Raw genomic sequence first — 27,170 nt, forward strand, 5'->3', positions numbered from 1 at the left:
CCTCAAATGAATGACAGTGCCTGTGATAATCCTGTCCCTGTTGCTACCCAAATCCCCAAATGATTCCAGAGCGCGGCACATGCTGTTGCTAACTGCTCCTCTCACCTCCCAGGGGGTGAACATGGGGATGGGTCAAATGCAGAGGACACATTTCACAACACTCAGTGTGTGTGTGACAATCGTTGGGACTTTAACTTTAGTGTGAAGCTAAAAACAGGACAGATTGTAACATTCATGAAAAGAGATACAAGTGTAACATGTAAAGCTAAAGTACTCAGTAGAGCAGGTTAGTCCACAGGAACCTATAAAAACTGGTACAATATGCAGCATATTCAGCCTGATGGCGGTACTGGACTAAAAGAGGCAGTTGACATGTCATGTGTACAACATCTTAACACTGAGAGAGCTGTCAGGGAGGCTGATGTACTCATAACAAAATACATCGTTTGATGTGATAGAAAGCTGGAAAAACAATGATGTTTTTGAAGGGACTTAAAATACAGGCCAGAAGTGTATCTCCACTAGGTGGGTCTGTAGTCTTAAAGAAAGTGACACTGGTATTGTACCCAAAGCCAGACTTGTAGCAAGGGGTTTTGAAGAACTTAATTTTAAAAAATCTACAAAAGGATTCACCAACACGTGCTTCTGAATCTCTAAGGCTATTTATTGCTCAGTGTAATTTGTCAAAATCACTGGAAAGTCCATTCTATGGACATCAAGTCTGCCTTTTTACAGGGTATGGAGTTGTCAAGAGATATTTATGTCAATCCTCCCCCAGAAGCTGACTGTAAGGGGGTTCTTTGGAAACGGAGACCCCGGACTGTTGAACAACTTAAGCTGTACATCAAGCAAGAATGGGAAATAATTCCACCTGAAAAAGCTTCAAAAATTGGTCTCCTCAGTTCCCAAACGTTTACTGAGTTTTGTTAAAAGGAAAGGCCATGTAACACAGTGGTAAAAATGCCCCTGTGCCAACTCTTTTGCAAAGTGTTGCTGCCATTAAATTTCTAAGTTAATGATTATTTGCAAAAAAATAATTTTGTTTCTCTGTTCGAACATTAAATATCTTGTCTTTGTAGTCTATTCAATTGAATATAAGTTGAAAAGGATTTGCAAATCATTGTATTGTTTTTATTTATCACTGGTTTTGAGTTTTGTAATAACTGTACTGAATATATGTTTTTTCTGTTTTAATGCCTGGAAGCAGAAGTAAAACCGTTTAAAGCGCTTTTGCTCGAAAGTATTCTTCATTAATCATTTAATTTCATTTTTGAAAGTTTTGCATTATAACAATTCATACTAACGAAACGAAACCGTCCCATGTGTGATGTCTGTAGGACTTTGGACGCATATTTCTACGTGTTATCGTAATGTAATCAGGCTAGCATCGTTAGCATTAGCGAATATGCTAACACATTTTTATTTGTCGATGTTAGTATTATTAACTTACAATGGCATTCTTTTTGTATTGTTTTTAGTTTAGAAAATTCCCAAAAGGTCACTGTGGAGTTGAGTCTGTTTAGCAAATTGGAGAGCTAGCTTCCACAGCTAGTGGGTCCATGACAAGGACTTCTGTTTTGTTTGATCAGGCGTTTTACTGCCCTGTGACAAGCACCCTTTGGAAACAATAAGGTATGTAATAATCATTTACAAAATATTTCGTACCCGTATATAGCTGCGGCTTATGGTCCGGTGTGGCTAACATGTATAAAATTATTTATTTCTTCTAAAATTTGGTGGGTGTGGCTAAAATACCGGTGTGCTCTATAGCTAGGAAAGTACAGTAATTTGTTTTTATTTTTTGTCAACATTCTGCAATACTTTTGCCATACATGGTTTGTATTTCCTTAGCTTCTTTTTAGTAACTTGTCTCAATTGACAGTTTTTCTTACAGAACGTAGTCATTTAAATACTTTCATTGCACATTTGCATCATAACAGTTGTTTTTACACCACAATAGAGCGAAACCATTCTTGTCTGCGGATGAGCCCCTCATCCTGTTAGGAGTAGGGATGTCCCGATCCGATATTTGGATCGGATCGGCCGCCGATATTTGCAAAAAAATGCGTATCGGCAAGGCATGGGAAAATGCCGATCCAGATCCAGTTTAAAAAAAAAACTCTGGTCCGTGTTTTCCAACGCACCGATTTAAATAATACATTCCACTTTTCTGCTGCTCCCCAATTTCCGTTCCGCATTTTCCAGCACACCTTCAACACATCCACAGGTCTGTGGATTCTCATGCAGTTGCTTTTAGCTGCTGGCATTACACGACAGGCTCTTCTCACTCTTTTCTGTGTCTCCCTCTCACAGACAGCAAGCACACCTTCTTACACACGTCACATACTGTCACGTCATACGTCACATACTGTTACGTTATACGTCACATACGTATACGCCCTCCCCGAGCAGAGAGGTAGCAGCATGGCTAACGTTAGCTGTGATGCTAGCGCATCCGCTAAGGTGCGCGCCTGTGCAATTGCGCTCTGCTCAAGCGTCCTCTGCGCACAGCAAATCTATGCCACGCACAAAATCAAATAAAAAAAATAAGCGCATAACAATTTTCGACACACGGACACGACAGAGAAAACAGTTTTCGTCATCATTGTTCAAATATTGTAACGTCTGCCGAGACGCTTATCTCCATTCGGTGCCACACGTCCACACCATCAAAATGCCGAGGCAAACATTTCCACATCAACACCATATGAAAAAAATAGTGATTTTTTTAGTTGTGATTTCCTTCTCTGCATGAAAGTTTAAAAGTAGCATATATTAATGCAGTATGAAGAAGAATGTTTTAATGTAGACACATAGAATCATCATACTGCTGTGATTATATGCATCAAGTGTTCATTCAAGGCTAAGGCAAAATATCCAGATATATATGGTGTATCGCAATATGGCCTTAAATTATCGCAATATTAAAAAAAGGCCCTTTTGCTCAGCCTTCTAGTTCAATGATGCCATTTCTGTTTGTCATGTATAATTTTGTCTATTTTGTGTTTATCCTTGAATAAACAGGTCAGTTTCTTGTTACCAATCATTGTGTATTATTCAAACTCACCTAATTCAGCTGGCTAGTTGTTATCAAGAGTACTAAAACCCTTTTCAACATGATTCTGACAACTAAGTAGGCTAAATAACTTTAAACTTTAATACATGCTCGGATAGGCCAGTATCGGTCAGTATCGGTATCGGATCGGAAGTGCAAAAACAATATCGGTATCGGATCGGAAGTGCAAAAACCTGGATCGGGACATACCTAGTTAGGAGTATACATTCTTTGGGCCTTGGCACCAACACTCAGACTTACCAATATAAGTATATGAGCATGAACTGCTGAAGCCTGCTACGATGAGAGCAAGACAAACTAAACAGTCCAGTTACGATCGATTGAATGACCTGACAATACAATGACCTGGATGAATGAAAATATCCATGGAGACTTTCCACACTGTTGCAATACATTGATTCAGGCAAATAATAAAGTCACACAAGTCAGAGGGGAAACAATCTAACTATATATTTATATATTTTTTCCAGTTACATTTGCTCCAGCACTTTGGAGTTCAATCAATATACCATTGGTTAAATATTCATTTACTGTAATAAAAAGAGCTATTTCTGAGGAAAGTACAATAAATATCACTGAGAATAACCTTGTACATTATATTTATCATCAACGAATGTTTGCAAGTCAAAGGTGTAACTGATGTCCTGTTAATGTGGACAAGGCTGAGTACTGATCTCTGCCACAAGCCTGTTGCTGTTCTTTTGAGTTCTGGTAACAGGTGGGCCAACGATCTCAGTCACCTGACTCTGTCCGTCGCGACACATTTGTGTTGTCGTCATTGTGGGCAACACATACATGCACAGTTGCACACACAAATACAATGGCGCTAGTCTGAACACAAAGTGTCAGGCTACAGTGAATGACACTTGAACACAGGCATTTTTTTTAGTCTATCCAATCAGTACGTTCCCTACGTTTAAAATGCAGCGTAGCCGAGTCAGAGGATGAATGGAACGAAAGTGCTACTTCTACTTTACTACATTTTATACACATCTCTGCAACAGCACGGACATGGTTGGGGGGGAAGACATTGGCTAGCAAGTAAGCACAAACTGTTAGACTAATCCCAGGATCAGGGCCATGTTTGTGACTGTGAGGTTCATTAATAGATTCTCAGCTGACTGCATTCAAAAGAACACGAATAACATGTTCCAGTCTACCTGACAGATTCCAGAGTGCTATTTTACTGCATACCCAATGTAGGTGAATCACATACAAGCAACAAGAAAAGAGCAGTATTGTAGAATATAAACTTTTTACTATTAAAAGGAGGTATGCTGTAAAAAGCTCACTGATCTGAAGCTCAATTATTGCATTTAGTTGAGTACCGTAAAAACAGATACTTGTCAGCATGTATGCAAGAAAGGAGTGCTGATGTGCAAAAATATTAATGAACAATTATGTCTGTTGAACTTGAATGATATCAGGACATTTACAATACTGGTGGGTGCATTCACTTTTTCTTAATAGTATAATATTTACTTGAGAATTTTAGGAAGAAAACATAACATTGACATTTGAGCTGGCCTGGAATGAAGTGATGACGGTGGAGTAAAATGTTCATTTCATTGGACGTTTTTTCATGACAAGCTGTAAATCTACGAACGGGTCTTTGCTTCGACTTGCCTTTTTTTTTTTTTCCCAAAAAGACGCTTTAATACTTTCACTTAAATAATGGGATGTTTCTACTCCCTTAAATGAAGCACAACTTCCACTCAAGTCAGTATAAGTAAGCAAAAGTGGATATATTTATTGACCTACAGCTCTCCACAGTAGCAATATCATTGCTTTAGGCAACAGCATTCTTCTACTTGCACAGACCTTCTGGGTAATGTGTCGACCACACCCACACAACGCGTGGCCACGAAGGACCACATTGTTGCGACAATGCTGTAACTAAAAAAAAAAATAAAAAAATAGAGGACTTTAGCACCAAATGCAACCAGGATAGATATTAAAAGAGTGCAGACTCTTGCCATGGTTGAAGTGTTAAAGAAAGCCAAAGGTAGGTGTTGTTTTTCCGACCAATCATGTTGCAGTTCCTGCAATGTTTTGACCGAGACACACACACAAACACAAAAGATGGGCAACAGGGGGACTCCTAGTGGAATATTGTGCAACAATGACAAAAGCAACATAAATAACAAGCCCAGTGTGTCCCCTAACTTTATAACATTGGGGGTTGGGCAGTTTCTGTAATTTTGTTTACAAAACATGTACACATACACCATACTTGCCAACCCTCCCGGATTTTCTGGGAGACTCCCGAAATTCAGGCGGAGCTGGAGGCCACACCTATCCAGCTCCATGCGGACCTGAGTGACGTGTCGACAGCCTAGTTTCACGTCCGCTTTCCCACAATATAAACAGCGTGCCTGCCCAATCACATTATAACTGTAGAATGATCGAGGGCGAGTTCTTGGTTTCTTATGTGGGTTTATTGTTAGGCAGTTTCATTAACGTCCTCCCAGCGCGGCAACAACACACAACAACAGCAGTCACGTTTTCGTCTACCGTAAGGCAGTTCGTCTGCCGTAAACAGCAATGTTGTGACACTCTTAAACAGGACAATACTGCCATCTACTGTACATGCATGTGACAATAACATCTATGGCTTTTAGAGAGTGCAGTGCACAACTGCGCACACAACAAGGAGACGAAGCAGAATGCATCATCAGAGAGGGTGTCCAGCATGGTTAGAAAAATAGTGACACAGAATAGAACAAGGATGGACAATTCAACCCTTAACTCAACAATGAGTAGATGAGTGTTATGTGTGTGTATATGTGTAAATAAAGGAACACTGAAATTCAAGTATTTCTCTTATTTATTTATATATATATATATATATATATATATATATATATATATATATATATATATATATATATATATATATATATATATATATATAATAAAATATATATATATAGCTAAAATTCACTGAAAGTCAAGTATTTCTTATATATACTTGGTGAATTATATAATATATTAGTGGACCAGCAGCACGCACAATCATGTGTGCTTACGGACTGTATCCCTTGCAGACTGTATTGATATATATTGATATATAATGTAGGAACCAGAATATTAATAACAGAAAGAAACAACCCTTTTGTGTGAATGAGTATGAATGAGTGTAAATGGGGGAGGGAGGTTTTTTGGGTTGGTGCACTAATTGTAAGTGTATCATGTGTTTTTTATGTTGATTTACCGTATTTTCCGCACTATAAGGCGCACCTAAAAACCACAAACTTTCTCAAAAGCTGACAGTGCGCCTTATAACCCGGTGCGCTTTATATATGGATAAATATTAAGATTCATTTTCATAAAGTTTAGGTCTCGCAACTACGGTAAACAGCCGCCATCTTTTTTCCCCGTAGAAGAAGCGCGCGGTGCATGCTGGGATATGTGACGTTTCATTTCCATGTGTGTGTTTATGTAAAGACCCCAAAATGGCTCCTATTAAGTGTGTTGTCTGTCTAATTATAAATAATGCAGACGAGGCGTGTTAACTGAGTTCTCAACGTTTTCTCACAGCGTGCTCATAACCACATTCGAACTCCCAGCATACAACAACGCTTCTCAGGGCTACCGCGCATGCTCGTAACTATCGTTGCATGCTGGGTAGTGTAGTTGTTATATTTGCTAGCTCATAACAGCACATTGAGAGACACGCTTACGCGCTTAATTCAATACTCGCCGTCATTCCGGGTGGATTGACAAAAGACCTCCAGCCGCTAGATATTGGTGTCAACAGGGCATTCGAAGCTAGACTGCTAACTGCGTGGGAACTTCTCAGGGCTACCGCGCATGCTCGTAACTATCGTTGCATGCTGGGTAGTGTAGTTGTTATATTTGCTAGCTCATAACAGCACATTGAGAGACACGCTTACGCGCTTAATTCAATACTCGCCGTCATTCCGGGTGGATTGACAAAAGACCTCCAGCCGCTAGATATTGGTGTCAACAGGGCATTCGAAGCTAGACTGCTAACTGCGTGGGAACAATGGAAGACAGAAGGCGAACACACCTTCACTAAGACGAGGAGGCAGCGCCAGACGACGCCAACATCTGCCAGTGGATCGTAAATTTGCCCAACTTTTCACTTCGGACACCGAAGACGAAGGATTTACGAATGAAGAATAACTTCAGAAAGTGAGCGCTATGTTTATTTTGTGTGTGACATTAACGTTCGAGCAACATTATGTTGCTATTGCTCTGCACTATTTTGAATTTTACTATGTTTGTGATTGCACATTTGCGTACATTTTGGGAGTGAACAGAGTTGTTAGAACGCTGGTTTTTAATATATTATTAAAGTTTGACTGACCTATCTGACTGTTTTTTTGACATTCCCTTTAGCGCAGCGTAGGCGCGGCTTATAGTCCGGGGCGGCTTATTGGTGGACAAAGTTATGAAATATGTAATTCATTGAAGGTGCGGCTAATAATCCGGTGCGCCTTATAGTGCGGAAAATACGGTAATAAAAAAAACAAAAAACGATACCGATAATAAAAAAAACGATACCGATAATTTCCGATATTAAATTTTAACGCATTTATCGGCCGGACATCTCTAGTAATTTCACCTAATTGGTAAAAAATATTTTTCAAAAACCAGTAACTAAAATCCGCAAATGTGCCGTTGTTGAGTGTCTGTGCTTTCTAGAGATCAGCAGTGTAATACTCTTCCATATCAGTAGGTGGCAACAGGTAGCTAATTGCTTTGTAGCTGCCAACATGGTTTGTGGTGATCACAATATGCAGACGACAGCGGGAGGCAGCGTGCAGGTAAAAAGATATCTAAAGCAAACACTAAAAATAAACAAAAGGCAAGTGCCGCTAAGAAAAGGCATTGAAGCTTAGGGATGGCTATGCAAAACGAAGCTAAAACTGAACTGGCTGCAAAGTAAACAAAAACAGAATGCTGGACAACAGCAAAGACTTACAGCGTGTGGAGCAGCAGACGGCGTCCACAAAGTACATCCGTACATGACATGACAATCAACAACAAAATAGGAGTGCATGACAAGAACTAAAACACTACACACAGGAAAACACCAAAAAACTCCAAATAAGTCACAGCGTGATGTGACAGTACACCTACTTTGAGACAAGAGCTATAGGGATGCATGGTTGGTTATGGTTTGAATTAATATCCTAAAATTGCGAGAACGACTTTTTACTGTCAATATCGGCTGCTGAGTTTAATTATTTTATATTTTCTGCTCGTGGTGTGCCTTGGCTCAGAAAAGGTTGAAAAACAGTGAACTAAATGACCAAAAACTGCTTTGACATAGTACCGGCTAACTAATTAATAAGAATAAACCATATGTTACTACTTACCACACAAATAATCTGAGTACTCTCAACATTGGTTATCTAGCCATAAAACACTTAGGCAACCTTAAGCAATTTGCATGTTTTTTAAGATACTAGTACAGGGGTAGGGAACCTATGGCTCTAGAGCCAGATGTGGCTCTTTTGATGACTGCATCTGGCTCTCAGATAAGAGAGAAGTCGCATTAATGGTAAGAAGTATTTTATTTATTGTTGGTTACCTTCAGAATAACAATGTTATTAAAAAGAATAAGAGACTTATTTAACTCTAAAAATGTTGGTCTTACTTAAAAATGCACGCATTTAGTTGTATTCAGTGTTAAAACAAATATTACATGGCTCTCATGGAAATACATTTTAAAATATTTGGCTTTCATGGCTCTCTCAGCCAAAAACGTTCCCGACCCCTGTACTAGTATATACCGTATACTGCCATTCTGATTAAAAATACAGCCGTATCAGTTTTGGTCCATATCGCCCAGACCTACTTTGCCCACACACTTACACAACGTAGACGGTTGAAGGAATTAAATCATGGGAGGCTGATCAACTAGATCAGCTGAGAATGTCCACATGCCAGAAAGACCATTAAGATTCATTAAAACCACAACCACAGACGCTTTTAGCGAAGGAAATCATTTGTGGAAGTTTGTAATCTGTCAAAGCAAGATCAATCCTAACAGCAATACACGAGTCAGCTCCTTCTTCAAATAGCACCATAACCAAGTAAATAGCACCAAATCCCAGCGGATTTACCCTGAGCAGACATTTGCCAAAGAGGGCTCGCGATTCGATGCTGCGGCTGGCAGAGCACCGAGTTCTCACCTGAGGGAGTAGGTATAGCCGGTGTTCTCCGGAGCACACTGTGGCGGCGTGTATGTGTGCAGTTGGGAAAAATCCATGGTCATTCTTCGTTGTTTAGACTGCAAGAGTCGGGATGCAAGGGACAGGTCAGCCCACGCTGACATATTGCAGGGAGATAAGCACAAACTCATATCCACTCGCCACATACACATGCAGTGCCTTGTTCAACCTGTCTCTTTGATTTTAAACCATTTCAATTGAGTTGATTAGAGAGAAAATAGCCCCATTAAGCTTGTTGTCTTGATCTAAAGTCAATTCCCTGATTGCTCGCTAGTTTCTGCTGCTACGCTGAACACAATTCCCGGAAAAAGGAGACAGCGGCTTAAGTAGGCCTGACATTGTCTAAAACCCGCAACACGGCAATGTTTCCTAACCTCTTCCTGCATGTTGGCTGCCTTGAAGACCGTAATGAATAACTTGTTGCTCTGCTCCCCTTCTGGTAGCAGCAGTCAGGCGGGAAGGTCTCTTACTCCCCGAGCTGTCCCCTCGCTTGAGCTACTACTTGTGTGAGCTCCGCACACAGGGAAGACAGTGTTATATAACAAGGAGGTGGGGCTGAGGTTTTTTTTTTTTTAGGCAAATAGGCGGGAAAGCACTGTGAAGTCGCTCTTTTCACAGTGAGAGCTGCCTTCAAAGTAAATACCGCTGCATAAAGCCAATAATCTATTGCCAAATATAACAAAACAGACACATTTAAAAACTTTATAAACTTAAGCAAGGGTGTCTAAACTTTTTTCCAGCCACATGCTAAAACCAAACAAATATAGGCATTGTTATAGCGTAATAGGAGTGTGATGGCATACCATTTCAATTTTCTAATTTTAACATCACAATCATCGATCTATTCATTTTCTACCGCTTGTCCCTCTGGGGGATGCAGGGGTGGCTGGAACCTTATTGGTATAAACTTTTATTTTCAGCTCTGACCCAATGTTACTTCATATTGCTCTGATGTGAGCCAATTAAAAAAAAGTGTACTGCAGGCTGCAAATTGTCCCAGGACGGCACTTTGGACACCCCTGAACTAGACTAAAGTTACATGCTTTTTATGTGCGTTTTTTTTATTTTTTTATTTCTAAGCAGTATAAGTTTAAAATGAACTGCAAAAAGATCTACACTGCCAGGTCAGTAGTTTGTAAATTGAAATGTAATCACAGACACTAAAACAATGGTGTGGTTTGCCATTAAACAGAACACTTACTTCCAGCATGCCCTTTATTTTTAGTACAGAACAGTATTCAGTGTTTACATGGAAACTGTAAAGCTTTCATTTTCACTTAGGACTGTTTAAATAAATCATGCAGTCTTACATATGTATATTCCTTAGGTTTTACACTACTTGCTGTATATTGGGTAGGGAATTTGAATTATGACAGTAATGTCTCCCTGCAGGCAAATGTACACTTTGTGTTAAGTTTATCTTGAGTGATAGTGGGGAAATGAGGGCAGCCTGGTGTGCTTACCAGTCCTGAAGGAATTTTTGCATACATTTGTGCACATCCAAATGTGGGTATTTTAGTGTTTACAAGGTAACTATAATGCCAGTGCCTTTGAAATACTAAAGACACTTTTAACTGCTGCTGTGACCCAATGTCACCTCCATATTTATACTGTTGATTGTGAATCATAATGTGCAATAATGTTATGTTACTCACTATGCCTTGTATATAAAAATTTTTATTTTTATTTTAGCTAAACACCTTGTGACTTGTTGAAGGGTGGACTAGCAAAGTAAGATTTTCATTGTATGGCAAACTGCCTGTTTAACTGTGCATATGACAATAAACAATCTTGAATCTTGAATCTACATTGATGTATTGTAAGCAAAAGACCATAGTGATAACATTTTAATGCGTTACATGAAAACAGTCTCACGTTTACGTTATCAGGATTCATTACAGCAGAGTTTCTTAACCATAGGGCCCATTTTTGGGTCGCAAACTCCTTCTAGAGGGCCGCCACAAATATATGTGTCTCAGTATGGGCCACAGCGGTACTCAAGTGTATTACTCTTTCCACAGTGTGTGGCAGTAATGACGACATCAAACAAACCGAAGAAGTCTTGAGTTAATGTCATAGAGCAGTGATTCTCAAACTGTGGTACGTGTACCACTAGTGGTAGGCTGAAGGATCACTTGATTAAAGTAGTGTTGGTTTTTCCTGTATTCAAATTGTATGTAATGTTACAGTGGCCAAAATATTAAATATACTTGTCAAATAAAATGTTGGTCTTGTTTTTAATGAATACTTAGGCCTACTATGTTACTGTATTTTAATCTAGGTCATTTTGGTGGTACTATTTTCTGAGGTTGTACTAGTTGAAAAAAGTTTGAGAACCGGTGTCATAGAGAAGTTTCTTCAGCGCAAAAATTATGACTTAAGTGTTGAAGCTTTATTTTCATATCTTATTCACAGTTTATTTAAGATGTATTATGTATTATTAATTTGGGTTAAAGTAAACTATTTTAGCACTGCATAATTTTGTGGAAATGAATTTACCAGTTTTACGAGTCCCTTTCTTTGCAGTATATTTGACTAGTAATTATTTTGTAATCAGCCTGCCTCAAGCCTTGATAATAATCTTTCTGATTCACATGGTTTCATATAATTTAACACGGTTTACCCCATTAAACGATAAGTAGGTCAGATTATAAGTATTTAATACAATTAAAATCAAGAAAGAGTAAGATTACTAATTCCGTGTACATACTTGAGTGGGCCTCGGACCCCACTTTTGTGGAAAAATTGGGCCCCGGGGTCAAGACGGTTGAGAACCCTTGCACTAGAAGACCATTGTCTTGTAAACACGTGTCATATTTTCAAGTTCAAGCATGTGTAAACAGCACCTAAAGTAAAAGTAATCCCTTTTTATATCATCATAAATTAATGTTTCATCTACAGCGGGAGTCGGGAACGTGCGGCTCTTTAGTGCCTCCCTACTGGTGCCCTGGAGCTTTTTCAAAAATGTATGAAAATGGAAAAAGATGAGGTGAAAAAAATATATTTTTTGTCTTAATATGGTTTCTGTAGGAGGACAAACATGACATAAACCTCCCAAATTGTTAGAAATCACACTGTTTATATTAAACATGATTCGGTGATTAGAGACTATTTGAAGAGCGCCGTTTTGTCCTATTAATTTTGGCGGTCCTTGAACTCACCATAGTTTGTTTACATGTACAACTTTCTCCGACTTTCTAAGACGTGTATTATGCCACCCCTTTTTTGTCTCATTTTGTCCACCAAACTTTTATTGTTGTGCGTGAAGGCACAAATGTGAGCTTTGTTGACGTTATTGACTTGTGTGGACTGCAAATCAGGCGTATTTGGTCACTGCATGACTGCAAGCTAATCGATGCTAACATGCTATTTAGGCTAGCTGTATGTACCTATTACATCATTATGCCTCATTTGTAGGTATATTTGAGCTCATTTAATTTCCTTTAAGTCCTCTTAATTCAATTTATATTTTGACACATTTCTGATAGTTGTGTACCATGTTGTTCCAGACCACAGCAAACGTTACCGGGCTTGCAAAGATTGTAATAAATCCATTAGAAAAAGACAGCCTGCCGGTTCCTTAAACTGGGACACACACATCTATACCTTTGGCCATTCTAAGCCAGTCATTTCCAGGAGTTATCTCACCCTCTGAGAAGTGTTACTAATGATTTCCAATGTTGTAAAAATGTGTAGAATAAATATTACATTTTAAGATTTCTGTCAACAAAGATTTGCGTCAGCCTGCGACACATAGTCATTTTGATAGTAGGCTATTATAGCTAATATAGACACTTACATCATGTGTTGCCTTCATTTTAACACTTATTATATAGGCTTTACATTTTTTGCAGCTCCAGACAGATTTCTTTTTTGTATTTTTGGTCCAATTGTCTTTCGACATTTTGACAGCCCCGTTTTATGCTTTGCGTGAATCCACAAAGGTGAGCTTTGTTGATGTTATTGACTTGTGTGGAGTGCTAATCAGACATATTTGGTCAGTGCATGGCTGCAAGCTAATCGATGCTAACATGCTATTTATCCTAGCTGTATGTACATATTGCATCATTACGCCTCATTTGTAGGTATATTTGAGCTCAATTAATATCCTTTACTTTTATCCTCTTTGTATATAATTTAGTTCTGCATGTCTGCATTATCTGTATATAATATATAGTATGTAATATTGACTGCATTTCTGATAGCTGTTTGTGTGCTATGTTGTTCCAGACCACAGCAAACATTACCTAGCTTGCCAAAGATTGTAATAAATCTATTAAAAGAAGACAGACTGCTGTTTCCTTTAAGTTGGACACACACATCTATACTTTTGGCCATTAAAAGCCAGTCATTTCCAGGAGTTATCTCACCTTCTGAGTAGCCTCTGATTTACTAATGGTTTGTAATGTTGTAAAAATGTGTAGAATAAATATGAAATTTCAACATTTCTGTCAACAAAGATTTGCTTCAGCCTGCGACACAGTTGATTTGATAGTAGGCTCTTATAGCTAAAATAGACACTTACATCATGTGTTGCCTTCATTATAACACTTATATAAGACTTTTAAAGTCATTTTTGATTGTAGGCTAATATAGCTAATATACACACTTACATCATGTGTTGTCTTTATTATAACACTTATATAAGACTTTTAAAATCATTTTGATAGTAGGCTATTATAGCTAATATAGACACTTACGTCATGTGTTGTCTTCATTATAACACTTATATAAGACTTTTAAAGTAATTTTGATAGTAGGCTAATATAGCTATTATAGACACTTACATCATGTGTTGCCTTCATTATAAGACTTATATACAGCTTTTCATTTTTCGCGGCTTCGAAAGATTTTTTTTTGTGTATTTTTGGTCCAATATGGCTCTTTCAACATTTTGGGTTGCCAACCCCTGTTCTACAGTAACCAAACATTCCTCACAAGTGTTGTTCAGTTCCATTCACACATTTAAAAAACACTGTAAGACCAATGTCTTGGAAAAATATATCACTCTTGAATCAACACAGTAGTTAATACTATGATCAATATTAATTAAAAACTAAATGTGGGATATAAATAATAATGGAAGTATAATTGTTTGAATATAGTATATAATTGGTGCAAAGGTTTAACACGTGTGTATATAATTGAACAGTATTTATGTTGTGTACAATGTGTATTTATAATTTGTTGTGAAAAGGAAATATCATAATTTTTGGAAACTCATCTTGTATTTGACTTTGTTTATAGGGTTAGGCGCAATAAGTGTTCAACTTCAGCCTAAACCAGACCTGGGCAAATTAAGGCCCGGGGGCCACATGCGGCCCGTTAAGCTTTTCAATCTGGCCCGCTGTACATTCCCAAATAACTTTTTTAGATCTTTAAGATGGAAATTGTAGCTGCCATTATGATGTGCAGTGATGTTTTCAAATTACCGTAAGTCTTGAACTATACAACGTATTTCAATGGTTGGAATCTGCGCTTTTGCATGATATTTTAGTGACTAGTGTTGTCCTGATACCAATATTATTTCGATACTTTTCGGTACTTTTTTAAATAAAGGGGACCAGAAAAAATTGCATTATTGGCTTTGTTTTAACAAAAAAATCTTAGGTTGTGGCGGACCGGTACTTTTCAGAGGCGGTATGGTACCGAGAATGTGATTCATTAGTATCGCGGTACTATTCTAATACCCGTATACCGTACAACCCTACTAGTTACTATGGTAATCTACGTCACAGCAGGTCAGACGAGGCACCAAGCAGTGTGGGTGGGGAGCGTTTCCACAGAGTGTTTCCAGAGCGGCCAGCCTGAAATGCGAGCGTCAGGGACAGACACGGAAGGAGATTTTTACAACAAAGAAAAGTTCTTAAGCTTAGAGGGCGGCACAGCTCGGTTGGTAGAGCGGCCGTGCCAGCAACTTGAGGGTTGCAGGTTCGATTCCCGCTTCCGCCATCCTAGTCACTGCCGTTGTGTCCTTGGGCAAGACACTTTACCCACCTGCTCCCAGTGCCACCCACACTGGTTTAAATGTAACTTAGATATTGGGTTTCACTATGTAAAGCGCTTTGAGTCAGTAGAGAAAAGCGCTATATAAATATAATTCACTTCACTTCACTTAGTGATGTATCAGACATATCAGATTGCAGATGTTTTTTTTGTTTTTTTTACCCTTCACGTTCATATTTCGCTGTGTTTGTAGCATTTTTGTTGCATTTGGCTTGATTGTAAAATATGTCGATTGGGAGGGGGTGTGACGTTCATATGTTCTCAATATTCAGGGTTTTATCATCCATCCATCCATCCATTTTCTACCGCTTATTCCCTTTGGGATCGCGGGGGGCGCTGGAGCCTATCTCAGCTACAATCGGGCGGAAGGCGGGGTACACCCTGGACAAGTCGCCACCTCATCGCAGGGCCAACACAGATAGACAGACAACATTCACACTCACATCCACACACTAGGGCCAATTTATCTTTGCCAATCAACTTATCCCCAGGTGCATGTCTTTGGAAGTGGGAGGAAGCCGGAGTACCCGGAGGGAACCCACGCAGTCACGGGGAGAACATGCAAACTCCACACAGAAAGATCCCGAGCCCGGGCTTGAACCCAAGACTACTCAGGACCTTCGTATTGTGAGGCAGATGCACTAACCCCTCTGCCACCGTGAAGCCCAGGGTTTTATCATTCATAGGAAAAAATAATAATTCCATTCCATTTTTAAGGCGGTCTGTCTTAACATTTTTTGCATTCAATCAGACTTTATTGTGAGGTTTTGTATTGGTTTTCCAAAAAAAAGATATACCGGCCCCCAGGACACATTTTTTTCTCTAAATTTGGCCCCCGAGTCAAAAGAATTGCCCAGGCCTGGCCTAAACCCTTTCAGTCTGCAACATTTTTTTATTTATGAACTGTTTGTTTATGTAAAACTGTTTGTTTATTTTGTTGACCATTGACCGAAGAAATAACAAAATAATAATAATAGTAATAAAAAACAAGCGCTGAAATTTGTTTAAACTTTTTTTCTTACTCACGCTTTCTTGGGGATTTTCAATTCCATGCAGACAAGTATGCAAACAAACAGATGGCTTTATCCACAGCCCATAATTGTTTCAACTCTGGATCCTTGAGCCCAAAAGAGGGATAATCTGAAGCAAAAATCCAAAAAAGCCAGTTCGGCTTCTTAACAGAGCCAAGATTAGTTTTTTTGTTTCTTCCTTAAGGGTCATCCAATGTTGTGGTGAACATGATTGCATTCATTGCCAACGACAACAAACCTACTATGTCAATCAGCAAAAAAAAAAGAAGCTCTGTTTTGAAATAGCAACCCTATATTTCGGAGTATGCAAGAGACAGGTGGAACAATGCTAGGGTGTTCGTGCATGCACACACGCACACAACGGCTCAGTACAAACGTGCAGCACGGTGACAAACTGACCGTGTTGTGTTTCTACTCTGTACGTCATACTTTGCTCGCTCCTTTACGCACACCACCTGCGAGCGAGGAGCCAAAACACCGGCCCCGCTTCAACGGGCAACATTTGGCCGATTAACAGCTGAGGAGTGGCCGGCCCAAAAAACACCATATAAGCCGGTCCCATTGCGCGGTGGCTAAATTTAGATTTATTAGACGCACATTGACTTAGTGTTGCAATGTTTTGTCACAGAAACATGCGTTATTTCCCTACAAGAGGAAATTATACAAATCTTGTTCGGGAATAGGGCCAGTAATGAGTAAAGGAGCGCGGCAATGACGTAATGAATGCAAATAACAACATGTTAGCATGCTAACTTGCCCGTGGAATATGCATCCATACATGCTACCATCCTCCAGCCAATAGGATCCACTGCTGACAATGAGCTAACTTCTTCCGGTATTCCAATAAAAAAACAAAAAAACGTCACGTTTCTTGTGTTGTTTGGGAACTCGACGTTATTATTCCGGGATGGGGAAAGTTCCAAAGTATCCAGTGTGTGTGTGTGTGTGTGTTTAGTATGCGCTAGTGGTGCACAACAACAAACTGATTTTCCAAAATGGCTTCCCGGGCGAAACAAAGCCAGAAGGATGGCTGCTGATCCTCCCACTCAGCACACTTCAACTCTATTGGCGGAGCAACTGACAGCTGCGGGGACCACACACTCACATTTACACGCAGAACAGGTTGTGGTGAAGGGTGACCCGACTAAAAACAGTAGTACGGATACCTCTTACATTTTTTAATAGGCACCGCCATTGTTGTATGACGTCATATTTGTTGACGAAAGTGAATTATATGTATATAGCGCTTTTCTCTAGTGACTCAAAGCACTTTTATATAGTGACTTTTTTTTTTTTTTTTTACTAAATGCATTATGTCCTGGGCATGACGTTAAAGTGCATCCGGCAGTGGAGGCCCCTCTATGGCATACTTGCCAACCTTGAGACCTCCGATTTCGGGAGGTGGGGGCGTGGTCGGGGTGGGGCGGAGGCGTGGTTGGGGGCGTGGCTAAGAGGGGAGGAGTATATTTACAGCTAGAATTCACCAAGTCAAGTATTTCATATACAGGTAAAAGCCAGTAAATTAGAATATTTTGAAAAACTTGATTTATTTCAGTAATTGCATTCAAAAGGTGTAACTTGTACATTATATTTATTCATTGCACACAGACTGATGCATTCAAATGTTTATTTCATTTAATTTTGATGATTTGAAGTGGCAACAAATGAAAATCCAAAATTCCGTGTGTCACAAAATTAGAATATTACTTAAGGCTAATACAAAAAAGGGATTTTTAGAAATGTTGGCCAACTGAAAAGTATGAAAATGAAAAATATGAGCATGTACAATACTCAATACTTGGTTGGAGCTCCTTTTGCCTCAATTACTGCGTTAATGCGGCGTGGCATGGAGTCGATGAGTTTCTGGCACTGCTCAGGTGTTATGAGAGCCCAGGTTGCTCTGATAGTGGCCTTCAACTCTTCTGCGTTTTTGGGTCTGGCATTCTGCATCTTCCTTTTCACAATACCCCACAGATTTTCTATGGGGCTAAGGTCAGGGGAGTTGGCGGGCCAATTTAGAACAGAAATACCATGGTCCGTAAACCAGGCACGGGTAGATTTTGCGCTGTGTGCAGGCGCCAAGTCCTGTTGGAACTTGAAATCTCCATCTCCATAGAGCAGGTCAGCAGCAGGAAGCATGAAGTGCTCTAAAACTTGCTGGTAGACGGCTGCGTTGACCCTGGATCTCAGGAAACAGAGTGGACCGACACCAGCAGATGACATGGCACCCCAAACCATCACCCAACCATGCAAATTTTGCATTTCCTTTGGAAATCGAGGTCCCAGAGTCTGGAGGAAGACAGGAGAGGCACAGGATCCACGTTGCCTGAAGTCTAGTGTAAAGTTTCCACCATCAGTGATGGTTTGGGGTGCCATGTCATCTGCTGGTGTCGGTCCACTCTGTTTCCTGAGATCCAGGGTCAACGCAGCCGTCTACCAGCAAGTTTTAGAGCACTTCATGCTTCCTGCTGCTGACCTGCTCTATGGAGATGGAGATTTCAAGTTCCAACAGGACTTGGCGCCTGCACACAGCGCAAAATCTACCCGTGCCTGGTTTACAGACCATGGTATTTCTGTTCTAAATTGGCCCGCCAACTCCCCTGACCTTAGCCCCATAGAAAATCTGTGGGGTATTGTGAAAAGGAAGATGCAGAATGCCAGACCCAAAAACGCAGAAGAGTTGAAGGCCACTATCAGAGCAACCTGGGCTCTCATAACACCTGAGCAGTGCCAGAAACTCATCGACTCCATGCCACGCCGCATTAACGCAGTAATTGAGGCAAAAGGAGCTCCAACCAAGTATTGAGTATTGTACATGCTCATATTTTTCCATTTTCATACTTTTCAGTTGGCCAACATTTCTAAAAATCCCTTTTTTGTATTAGCCTTAAGTAATATTCTAATTTTGTGACACACGGAATTTTGGATTTTCATTTGTTGCCACTTCAAATCATCAAAATTAAATGAAATAAACATTTGAATGCATCAGTCTGTGTGCAATGAATAAATATAATGTACAAGTTACACCTTTTGAATGCAATTACTGAAATAAATCAAGTTTTTCAAAATATTCTAATTTACTGGCTTTTACCTGTATATATATGACGTGCAGTGAGGTTGATGGCTGGTGAGGCACTGACTTCATTACAGTCAGATTTACAAACATATGAACCCTAAAGAGTATCTTATTCACCATTTGATTGGCAGCAGTTAACGGGTTATGTTTAAAAGCTCATACCAGCATTCTTCCCTGCTTGGCACTCAGCATCAAGGGTTGGAATTGGGGGTTAAATCACCAAAAATGATTCCCAGGCGCGACACCGCTGCTGCCCACTGCTCCCCTCACCTCCCAGGGTGTGATCAAGGGGATGGGTCAAATGCAGAGGACAAATTTCATTACACCTAGTGTGTGTGTGACAATCATTGGTACTTTAACTTAACTTTAACTTTACACATACAAACTGTAGCACACAAAAAAGCACATTTAATAAAAAAAACGTTATTATGGTCTTACCTTTACTTAGAAATTAAGTCCATGCACCGCAACTAAAGCCCTCACTTAAACTTTCCACGTGCAAGATTGAATCTATTTAAAAAAGTGTAACCGAGGGTTTATAAATGTCGCCTATACTGTATGAAACTACAAAATAACAAACACGGAGGCTCCAGTTTACATGAGGACCACTGTATTTACCTTCTTTCAAAAACCTCCGCAACGTGACATCACTTCCGCTCTTAGCACCTTCAAAATAAGAGCTCAAGGCATATACTGTATAACAGCGCATAACAGGAACTTAACATCACAAAGAGGAAAGCCCATGAAAATAGGTTACAAAAGTTATTTAATAAGAAGCCAAAAAGTGCAAAAACAATAATGTTCGTGTTGGAGGAGTTGTGAATTAGGTACACCTGCAGTTTGCAGGTGTATATAATGTTGTGTCCCTGCAGTCATTCACAACTCCTCCAACACCAACATTATTGTTTTTGCACTTTTTGGCTTCTTATGAAATAATTTTTAAAAATAGATTCAATCTTGCACGTGGAAAATTTAAGTGTGGGCTTTAGTTGATACAACAATTCTACGGCGGGGGTGCAGGAGGCGAGCCTCACACAGTGCGTCTTTTGCAGCCGTTTTATGATCGCTCAGCACAAGAAATACTTTACACACATACAGTTGTTGACAAAATACACTGTACATTATATACCTCAGCTAACTAAACTATGGAAATGTATAATATAGTTCATATAGCAATACAGTCTCACTGCACAGCAGGCCAGCAGTTAGCCGAGTCATTGCGCAATCCATGTTGCGGCACTGAGTGACGTACCTCAACTGGCTGCTGTTCACCGCACCGTCTCTTCTCAGTATTTGAACGGCAAATGTGAAAATTCAGCGATTTTGAATAAAAATAATCTACAACTGGTGAAGTTAAATGGAAAATAACTTCATAGTATAATCACTGGATACATATAACAATTTAATTTTTTTTTTTTCTTTTTACATTTTTTTTCTTTCCATGATGGCAGGTGAGGTCCCGCCTCACCTGCCTCTAGTGACTGCACGTCACTTTTATATATATATATATATATATATATATATATATATATATATAAGAAATACTTGACTTTCAGTGAATTCTAGCTATATATATAATTATTTTATTATATATATAAATAAAAGAAATACTTGAATTTCAGTGTTCATTTATTTACACATATACACACACATAACACTCATCTACTCATTGTTGAGTTAAGGGTTGAATTGTCCATCCTTGTTTTATTCTCTGTCACTATTTTTCTAACCATGCTGAACACCCTTTCGCAGGTACCCAGAAAGGTTTCGAGTACCACCAAAAAAACTGAATCTCTGAAGACAGTATAAAAATCTGTGTTAAAGGTGTACAAATACTGTTTGTATAATAAGCATGTTATTGTTTACAAATGAGGGTTAAGAGTTCAGTACTAAAAAAAAAAAAAGAATGTGGCTTAAGTTCAGTTTTTTAATTGAGCTGCTGCATTTTTTGGTTGGGTTGTTTATTTATTTTGAGGAACTTCTCCATTTCTAAAAGGGGAGGAATGTTATAGAGTGATCTATGTTTGTCTGTTGCCATCTCCTGGTGAATGTTGGCTATAGCGTACTGGGGTTACTTTTTGGTTGGCCAACGATTTACGTGGTGTTGCGCACCTGACGTCAAGTGTGTGAGTCTGTTCTGAAGTCTACAGTAAAGAGACGTACTTCATCACCTCGCCTGGTTATTGCCTCCAACTCAATATATTACAACAACATTGCTGTTTACGGCAGACGAACTGCTTTACGGTAGAATAAAACATGACTGCTGTTGTTGTGTGTTGTTACCGCGCTGGGAGGACGTTAATGAAACTGGCTAACAATAAACCCACATAAGAAACCAAGAACTCGCCCTCGATCATTCTACAGTTATAACGTGTGGTGTGGGAAAGCGGACGTGAATACAGGCTGTTGACACGTCACTCAGGTCCGCATGGAGCTGGAGGGGGCGTGGCTTCCAGCTCCGCCTGAATTTCGGGAGGTTTTCGGGAGAGGCGCTGAATTTCGGGAGTCTCCCGGAAAATCCGGGAGGGTTGGCAAGTATGCTCTATGGGGTCTTGGGGCACTAGGAAGTTAACCCATACTTGCCAACTCCCGGGAGACTCCCGAATTTCAGTACCCCTCCCGAAAATCTCCCGGGGCAACCATTCTCCCGAATTTCTCCCGATTTCCACCCGGACAACAATATCGGGGGCGTGCCTTAAAGGCACTGCCTTTAGCGTCCTCGCTCACCTGAAAAGGAGACTATTATATATGTCTCCGTTATCCATAGGTTTATCTATAACCCATAAAGTCGACAGGCACGGAGCTATTTCTCAGCGTGTGTTTATTCCAGCCGGCACGTTAATACACTGACACACAACATCCGGATTCCCATCATGCATTGCTTCAAAACTAGGCCAAGTAGTAATGTCCAAAAACATAACAGAGACAAAGCAGAAGAAGGAAGAAGAGACATGGCGACGACAAGTAAGGAGAAGAAGTACGCTTGCAAGTTCCAAAATTATTGGAAAAAAAAAAGTCAGTTCATCCAGGACAGCTCAAAGGGGAAGGCGTATGCTGCCTGCACATTTTGTAGATCAGACTTCTCCATTGAACACGGTGGCCGAACGGATATACTCATTCATGAACGGATTATTTATATATATATATATACTGTATATATATACATACATATATACACATATATAAATAATCCGTTCATGAATGAGTACATCCGAACGGATATACTCATTCATGAACGGATTATTTATATATATATATTTATATATATATATATATATATATATATATATATATATATATATATATATATATATATATATACATATACATACATATATAAATAATCCGTTCATGAATGAGTATATCCGTTCAGCCACCGACACACACAAGAGTATGCAAGGCATACTTGGTCAACAGTCATACAGGTCACACTGAGGGTGGCCGTATAAACAACTTTAACACTGTTACAAATATGCGACACACTGTGAACCCACACCAAACAAGAATGACAAACACATTTCGGGAGAACATCCGCACCGTAACACAACATAAACGCAACAGAACAAATGCCCAAAGCCCCTTGCAGCACTAACTCTTCCGGGACGCTACAATATACACCCCCCCCAACCCCGCCCACCTCAACCTCCTCATGCTCTCTCAGGGAGAACATGTCCCAAATTCCAAGCTGCTGTTTTGAGGCATGTTAAAAAAAATTATGCACTTTTGTGACTTCAATAAATAAATATGGCAGTGCCATGTTGGTATTCTTTTTCCATAACTTGAGTTGATTTATTTTGGAAAACCTTGTTACATTGATTAATGCATCCAGCAGGGCATCACAACAAAATTAGGCATAATAATGTGTTAATTCCACGACTGTATATATCGGTATCGGTTGATATCTGTATAGGTAATTAAGAGTTGGACAATATCGGATATCGGCAAAAAAGCCATTATAGGACATCTCTAGATTTTATTATAGTGACACCATCTGTAAACATTCTTCTGTTTCTCTTTAGAGCACAGGTGTCAAACTCGAGGCCCGGGGGCTAGTTGTGGCCCGTCACATCATTCTATGTGGCCCGCGAAAGCCTGGAAAAAATGGATTTCAATAACTTTTTTTTATTTTATTTTTTTTTTACTAAATGCATTTGTTCTTTAAATTTTGACAGAAAAAAATCATATTTTAAAGTTTAATATTATCTGATCATGCCAATTATATTAGTATATACTGTATTGCAAAACTATTTTCCATCCATCCATCCATTTTCTACCGCGTATCCCTTTTGGGGTCGCGGGGGGGTGCTGGAGCCTATCTCAGCTGCAATCGGGCGGAAGGCAGCGTACACAAGTCACCACCTCATCACAGGGCCAACACAGATAGACAACATTCACACTCACATTCAAACACTAGGGCCAATTTAGTGTTGCCAATCAACCTATCCCCAGGTGCATGTATTTGGAGGTGGGAGGAAACTGTTTTGTGAGATAAAAACAAATGCTTGTCATCTTTATTTATGATTTTAAAGCAAGTTATACATAAAAAAATACTCAAATGCATATGCATTTAGATTAATTATGATTAATCACAGGTTATTACCCGCATCCATAATGTAAAATTTAAAAAAAAATTTTTTAAAGCAGCCATTTCTGTGATGTGGCCCTCAATGAAAATGAGTTTGACACCTCTGGTTTAGAGTAGTACAAGTTACATTCAACATTTTTCACATGCAACATACCAGGTACTTTAAAAAAATATATACACATTAGTACTCTCTATTTTATGCTGCCTTTTTTGTTTGCTGCAGCTGTTACATATACTGCAATATTGTGCACGGTAATTGGGATTTGTTATATATTGTATGTATTACATAAAATATAATATAATATCATATATCAGTATATATTATATACTGTACATGTAATATGTAAATATTACATGTATGTTATATTTTATATTGCTACTATGGTACATTTTAGTCTACTTTATACCTCCATTATACTTTCCATCCTTACCCTTTCCATCATTTGTAACTGAGCTACTGTGTGGATCAATAAAGTTTGCTAAGTCTAATCAACTTGTGATCTTAATTGGTTATGTGACAGAGCTCCTAACCCAAAACATTTGGATCTCAAATCAACATCTCATTGAAATTTAAATCAATTGAAATTGGTGCTTTTCTGCCGCAAAACAGCACAATTTTAACTCGGGCTGTCAAACGATTAAAATATTTAATCAAAGTTTGTTCATATTTAATTTAAAACTAATCATGATTAATTGTAGCTAGATATAGTTTTTCATCATTAATAAGTATACCCTTGACACAAAATGTTCAAGTTTTTAATAACTTGAATGGACAATTAGTTTGCTTTAATGAAACCATTTTTAAACAGTATGCTTTTTTTAAACAGCTCAACACAAAAAGGTCACATGCACTTTCAAGGACGATAACAAAAAATACCTGCAGTGTATTCGTGTCTTGCCAGATTTTGTATTTTGTAGGAATACAAAACGTGTATTCCTGCTGTAGTAGCACTTGCATTTGGAGGAGGAGCTACACGTTCATGTTTAGATACCAATTGTACACAAAATAATACAAAATGTGGATTGCTACGATCGTGGTTTGATCTGTCAAAGTTGTTTGGTAATGTAATCTGTCTAACTGAATAAAATCTTCTGATATCCTGTACATCAGTGGTCCCCAACCACCGGGCCACGGCCCGGTACCGGTCCGTGGATCGATTGGTACCGGGCCGCAAAAGAAATCAAAAAAAAAAAAAAAAAAAAAAAAAATTTTATTATTAAATCAACATAAAAAACACAAGGTACACTTAAAATTAGTGCACCAACCCAAAAAACCTCCCTCCCCCATTCACACTCATTCGCACAAAAGGGTTGTTTCTTTCTGTTAATATTTCTGGTTCCTACATTATACATCAATATATATCAATACAGTCTGCAGGGATACAGTCCGTAAGCACACATGATTGTATTTCTTTATGACCAAAAAAAAACTGCTACAGGAAAACACCAACAAAACAGGAAGGGCCACCAAAATAACAGCGCAAGACAGGAACTAAAGCACTACACACAGGAAAACAACAAACTCAAAATAAGGCACAACAACCTGGGGGAGTTTTGATTTTTTAACGTTTTCTGCTGGGGGTGTGCCTCCGTATTATCTTTATTTAAAAAAAATGTGCCTCGGCTCAAAAAAGGTTGAAAAACACTGGTATAGTAAGTATACAATAATATCAAAATATTTGTTGAAAATATTTAGGAGTTTTCAACAAAACAGGAAGGGCCACCAAAATAACAGCGCAAAACAGGAACTAAAGCATTACACACAGGAAAACAACAACAAACTCAAAATAAGTCACGACAACCTGGTGGAGTTTCATTTTTTTAACGTTTTCTGCTGGTGGTGTGCCTCCGTATTATCTTTAAAAAAAAAAAAAAAAGTGCCTCGGCTCAAAAAAGGTTGAAAAACACTGCTATAGTACAATAATATCAAAATGTTTGTGGGAGTTTTTACCAAACAGGAAGTGCCACCAAAATAACAGCGCAAGACAGGAACTAAAGCACTACACAGGGAAACAACAACAAACTCAAAATAAGGCACGACAACCTGGTGGAGTTTCATTTTTTAACCTTTTCTGCTGGCGGTGTGCCTCCATATTATCTTTATTAAAAACAATGTGCCTTGGTTCAAAAAAGGTTGAAAAACACTGGTATAGTAAGTATACAATAATATCAAAATGTTTGTTAAAAATATTTGGGAGGTTTTAATGTTTTGCACACGGCGCCCCCTCGTGGACATTATTCTACATGTCCCTTATGTGACGTCAGAGACGGAAGGCGCGCTGCTGTCAAAATAGGACGAGTTCAAAGTCGTGTTTTCTCAACGACTTTTTTCTTTTTCTTCTTTTATAAAAAAATTAAAAAAAAGTACAATCTCTAGCACAGACACGTGCTCGTAAGACCTTCTTTTATAAACCTACAACAGAAACAACTTAAAAGCCACCACATCATTTAACCCAACAGCAGCCATCTGTCATTTGACTTAGTACTAATATTGTATATAATAAACATGAACAAAGTTAACCACGACGACCACTTTGAACTGGCTAAGCTTTAAAAAAAACAAAAACAGTAGCATATCGATCCACAGTCCAAAGAGCACAGCGAAGCTAATAATAATAATGAAACATCCTTATTCGAGTACTTACACGGTGACTCTATCCAAATGAGGAATGTTGAACTTTAATCCCGTTGCGAGTCGTTTCTGATGACTTTTAAACTTAGTCGTCAGCGTGACTGACTTCCCTCACTAGATGACTGTTTGAATGGCGCTAACGTTTCGCTGCTGGGGACTGCTTGTTGTGTCACGCATGGAACCATAGAACAAGTCAGCGAGTGTGCGACGTCGCCAACTAGCGGCAGACACCAGAACAACACATAGCAGCAAATAGCCTCGGATGATCATACTGTATTGCATGGGTGTCAAACTCAAATACAGACTGGGCCAAAATTTAAAACTGCACAATGCCGCGGGCGAAGGTTGAACAAATTAACCTTTTAATAGGGACCCAGACAAGTTTTGCATTGAATATTGAACAAGCAAGGCTTATATAACGTTATAGTGACATGCAAAATCGAGTTTCAAATAATAATAATAATATTAAAAAAATATCAATGGCATATCAAATAAAATGTAAATAAAAATGTAATGCCTCTTTTCTATTTGCAGCCTTCTGAGGTAAATATAAAAATA

General features: G+C 38.9%; 1 protein-coding gene across 5 annotated transcripts in view; it reads right to left on the reverse strand.

The window, feature by feature from the left end:
• The window catches only part of sun1b (Sad1 and UNC84 domain containing 1b), a 69,698-nt gene extending 42,933 nt beyond the window's left edge, over nucleotides 1–26,765 (reverse strand). For 2 of the 5 annotated variants that reach the window (XM_061974200.1, XM_061974198.1), the window contains exons 1-2: nucleotides 17,077–17,296; nucleotides 9,244–9,341 (exon numbers count right to left, since the gene is read on the reverse strand). In XM_061974200.1, coding sequence (XP_061830184.1) covers nucleotides 9,244–9,341; nucleotides 17,077–17,091 — 113 coding nt within the window. In that variant the 5' untranslated portion in view covers nucleotides 17,092–17,296. Of the gene's footprint in view, nucleotides 1–9,243; nucleotides 9,342–9,656; nucleotides 9,872–17,076; nucleotides 17,297–26,625 lie in introns of those variants that run through there. The other 3 variants (XM_061974199.2, XM_061974201.1, XM_061974202.2) reach the window with 3 other exon arrangements.
• Nucleotides 26,766–27,170: the final 405 nt, after the last annotated feature.

Source organism: Nerophis lumbriciformis, linkage group LG22 (assembly GCF_033978685.3).
Source record: "Nerophis lumbriciformis linkage group LG22, RoL_Nlum_v2.1, whole genome shotgun sequence".
Classification (NCBI taxonomy): Eukaryota; Metazoa; Chordata; class Actinopteri; order Syngnathiformes; family Syngnathidae; genus Nerophis; species Nerophis lumbriciformis.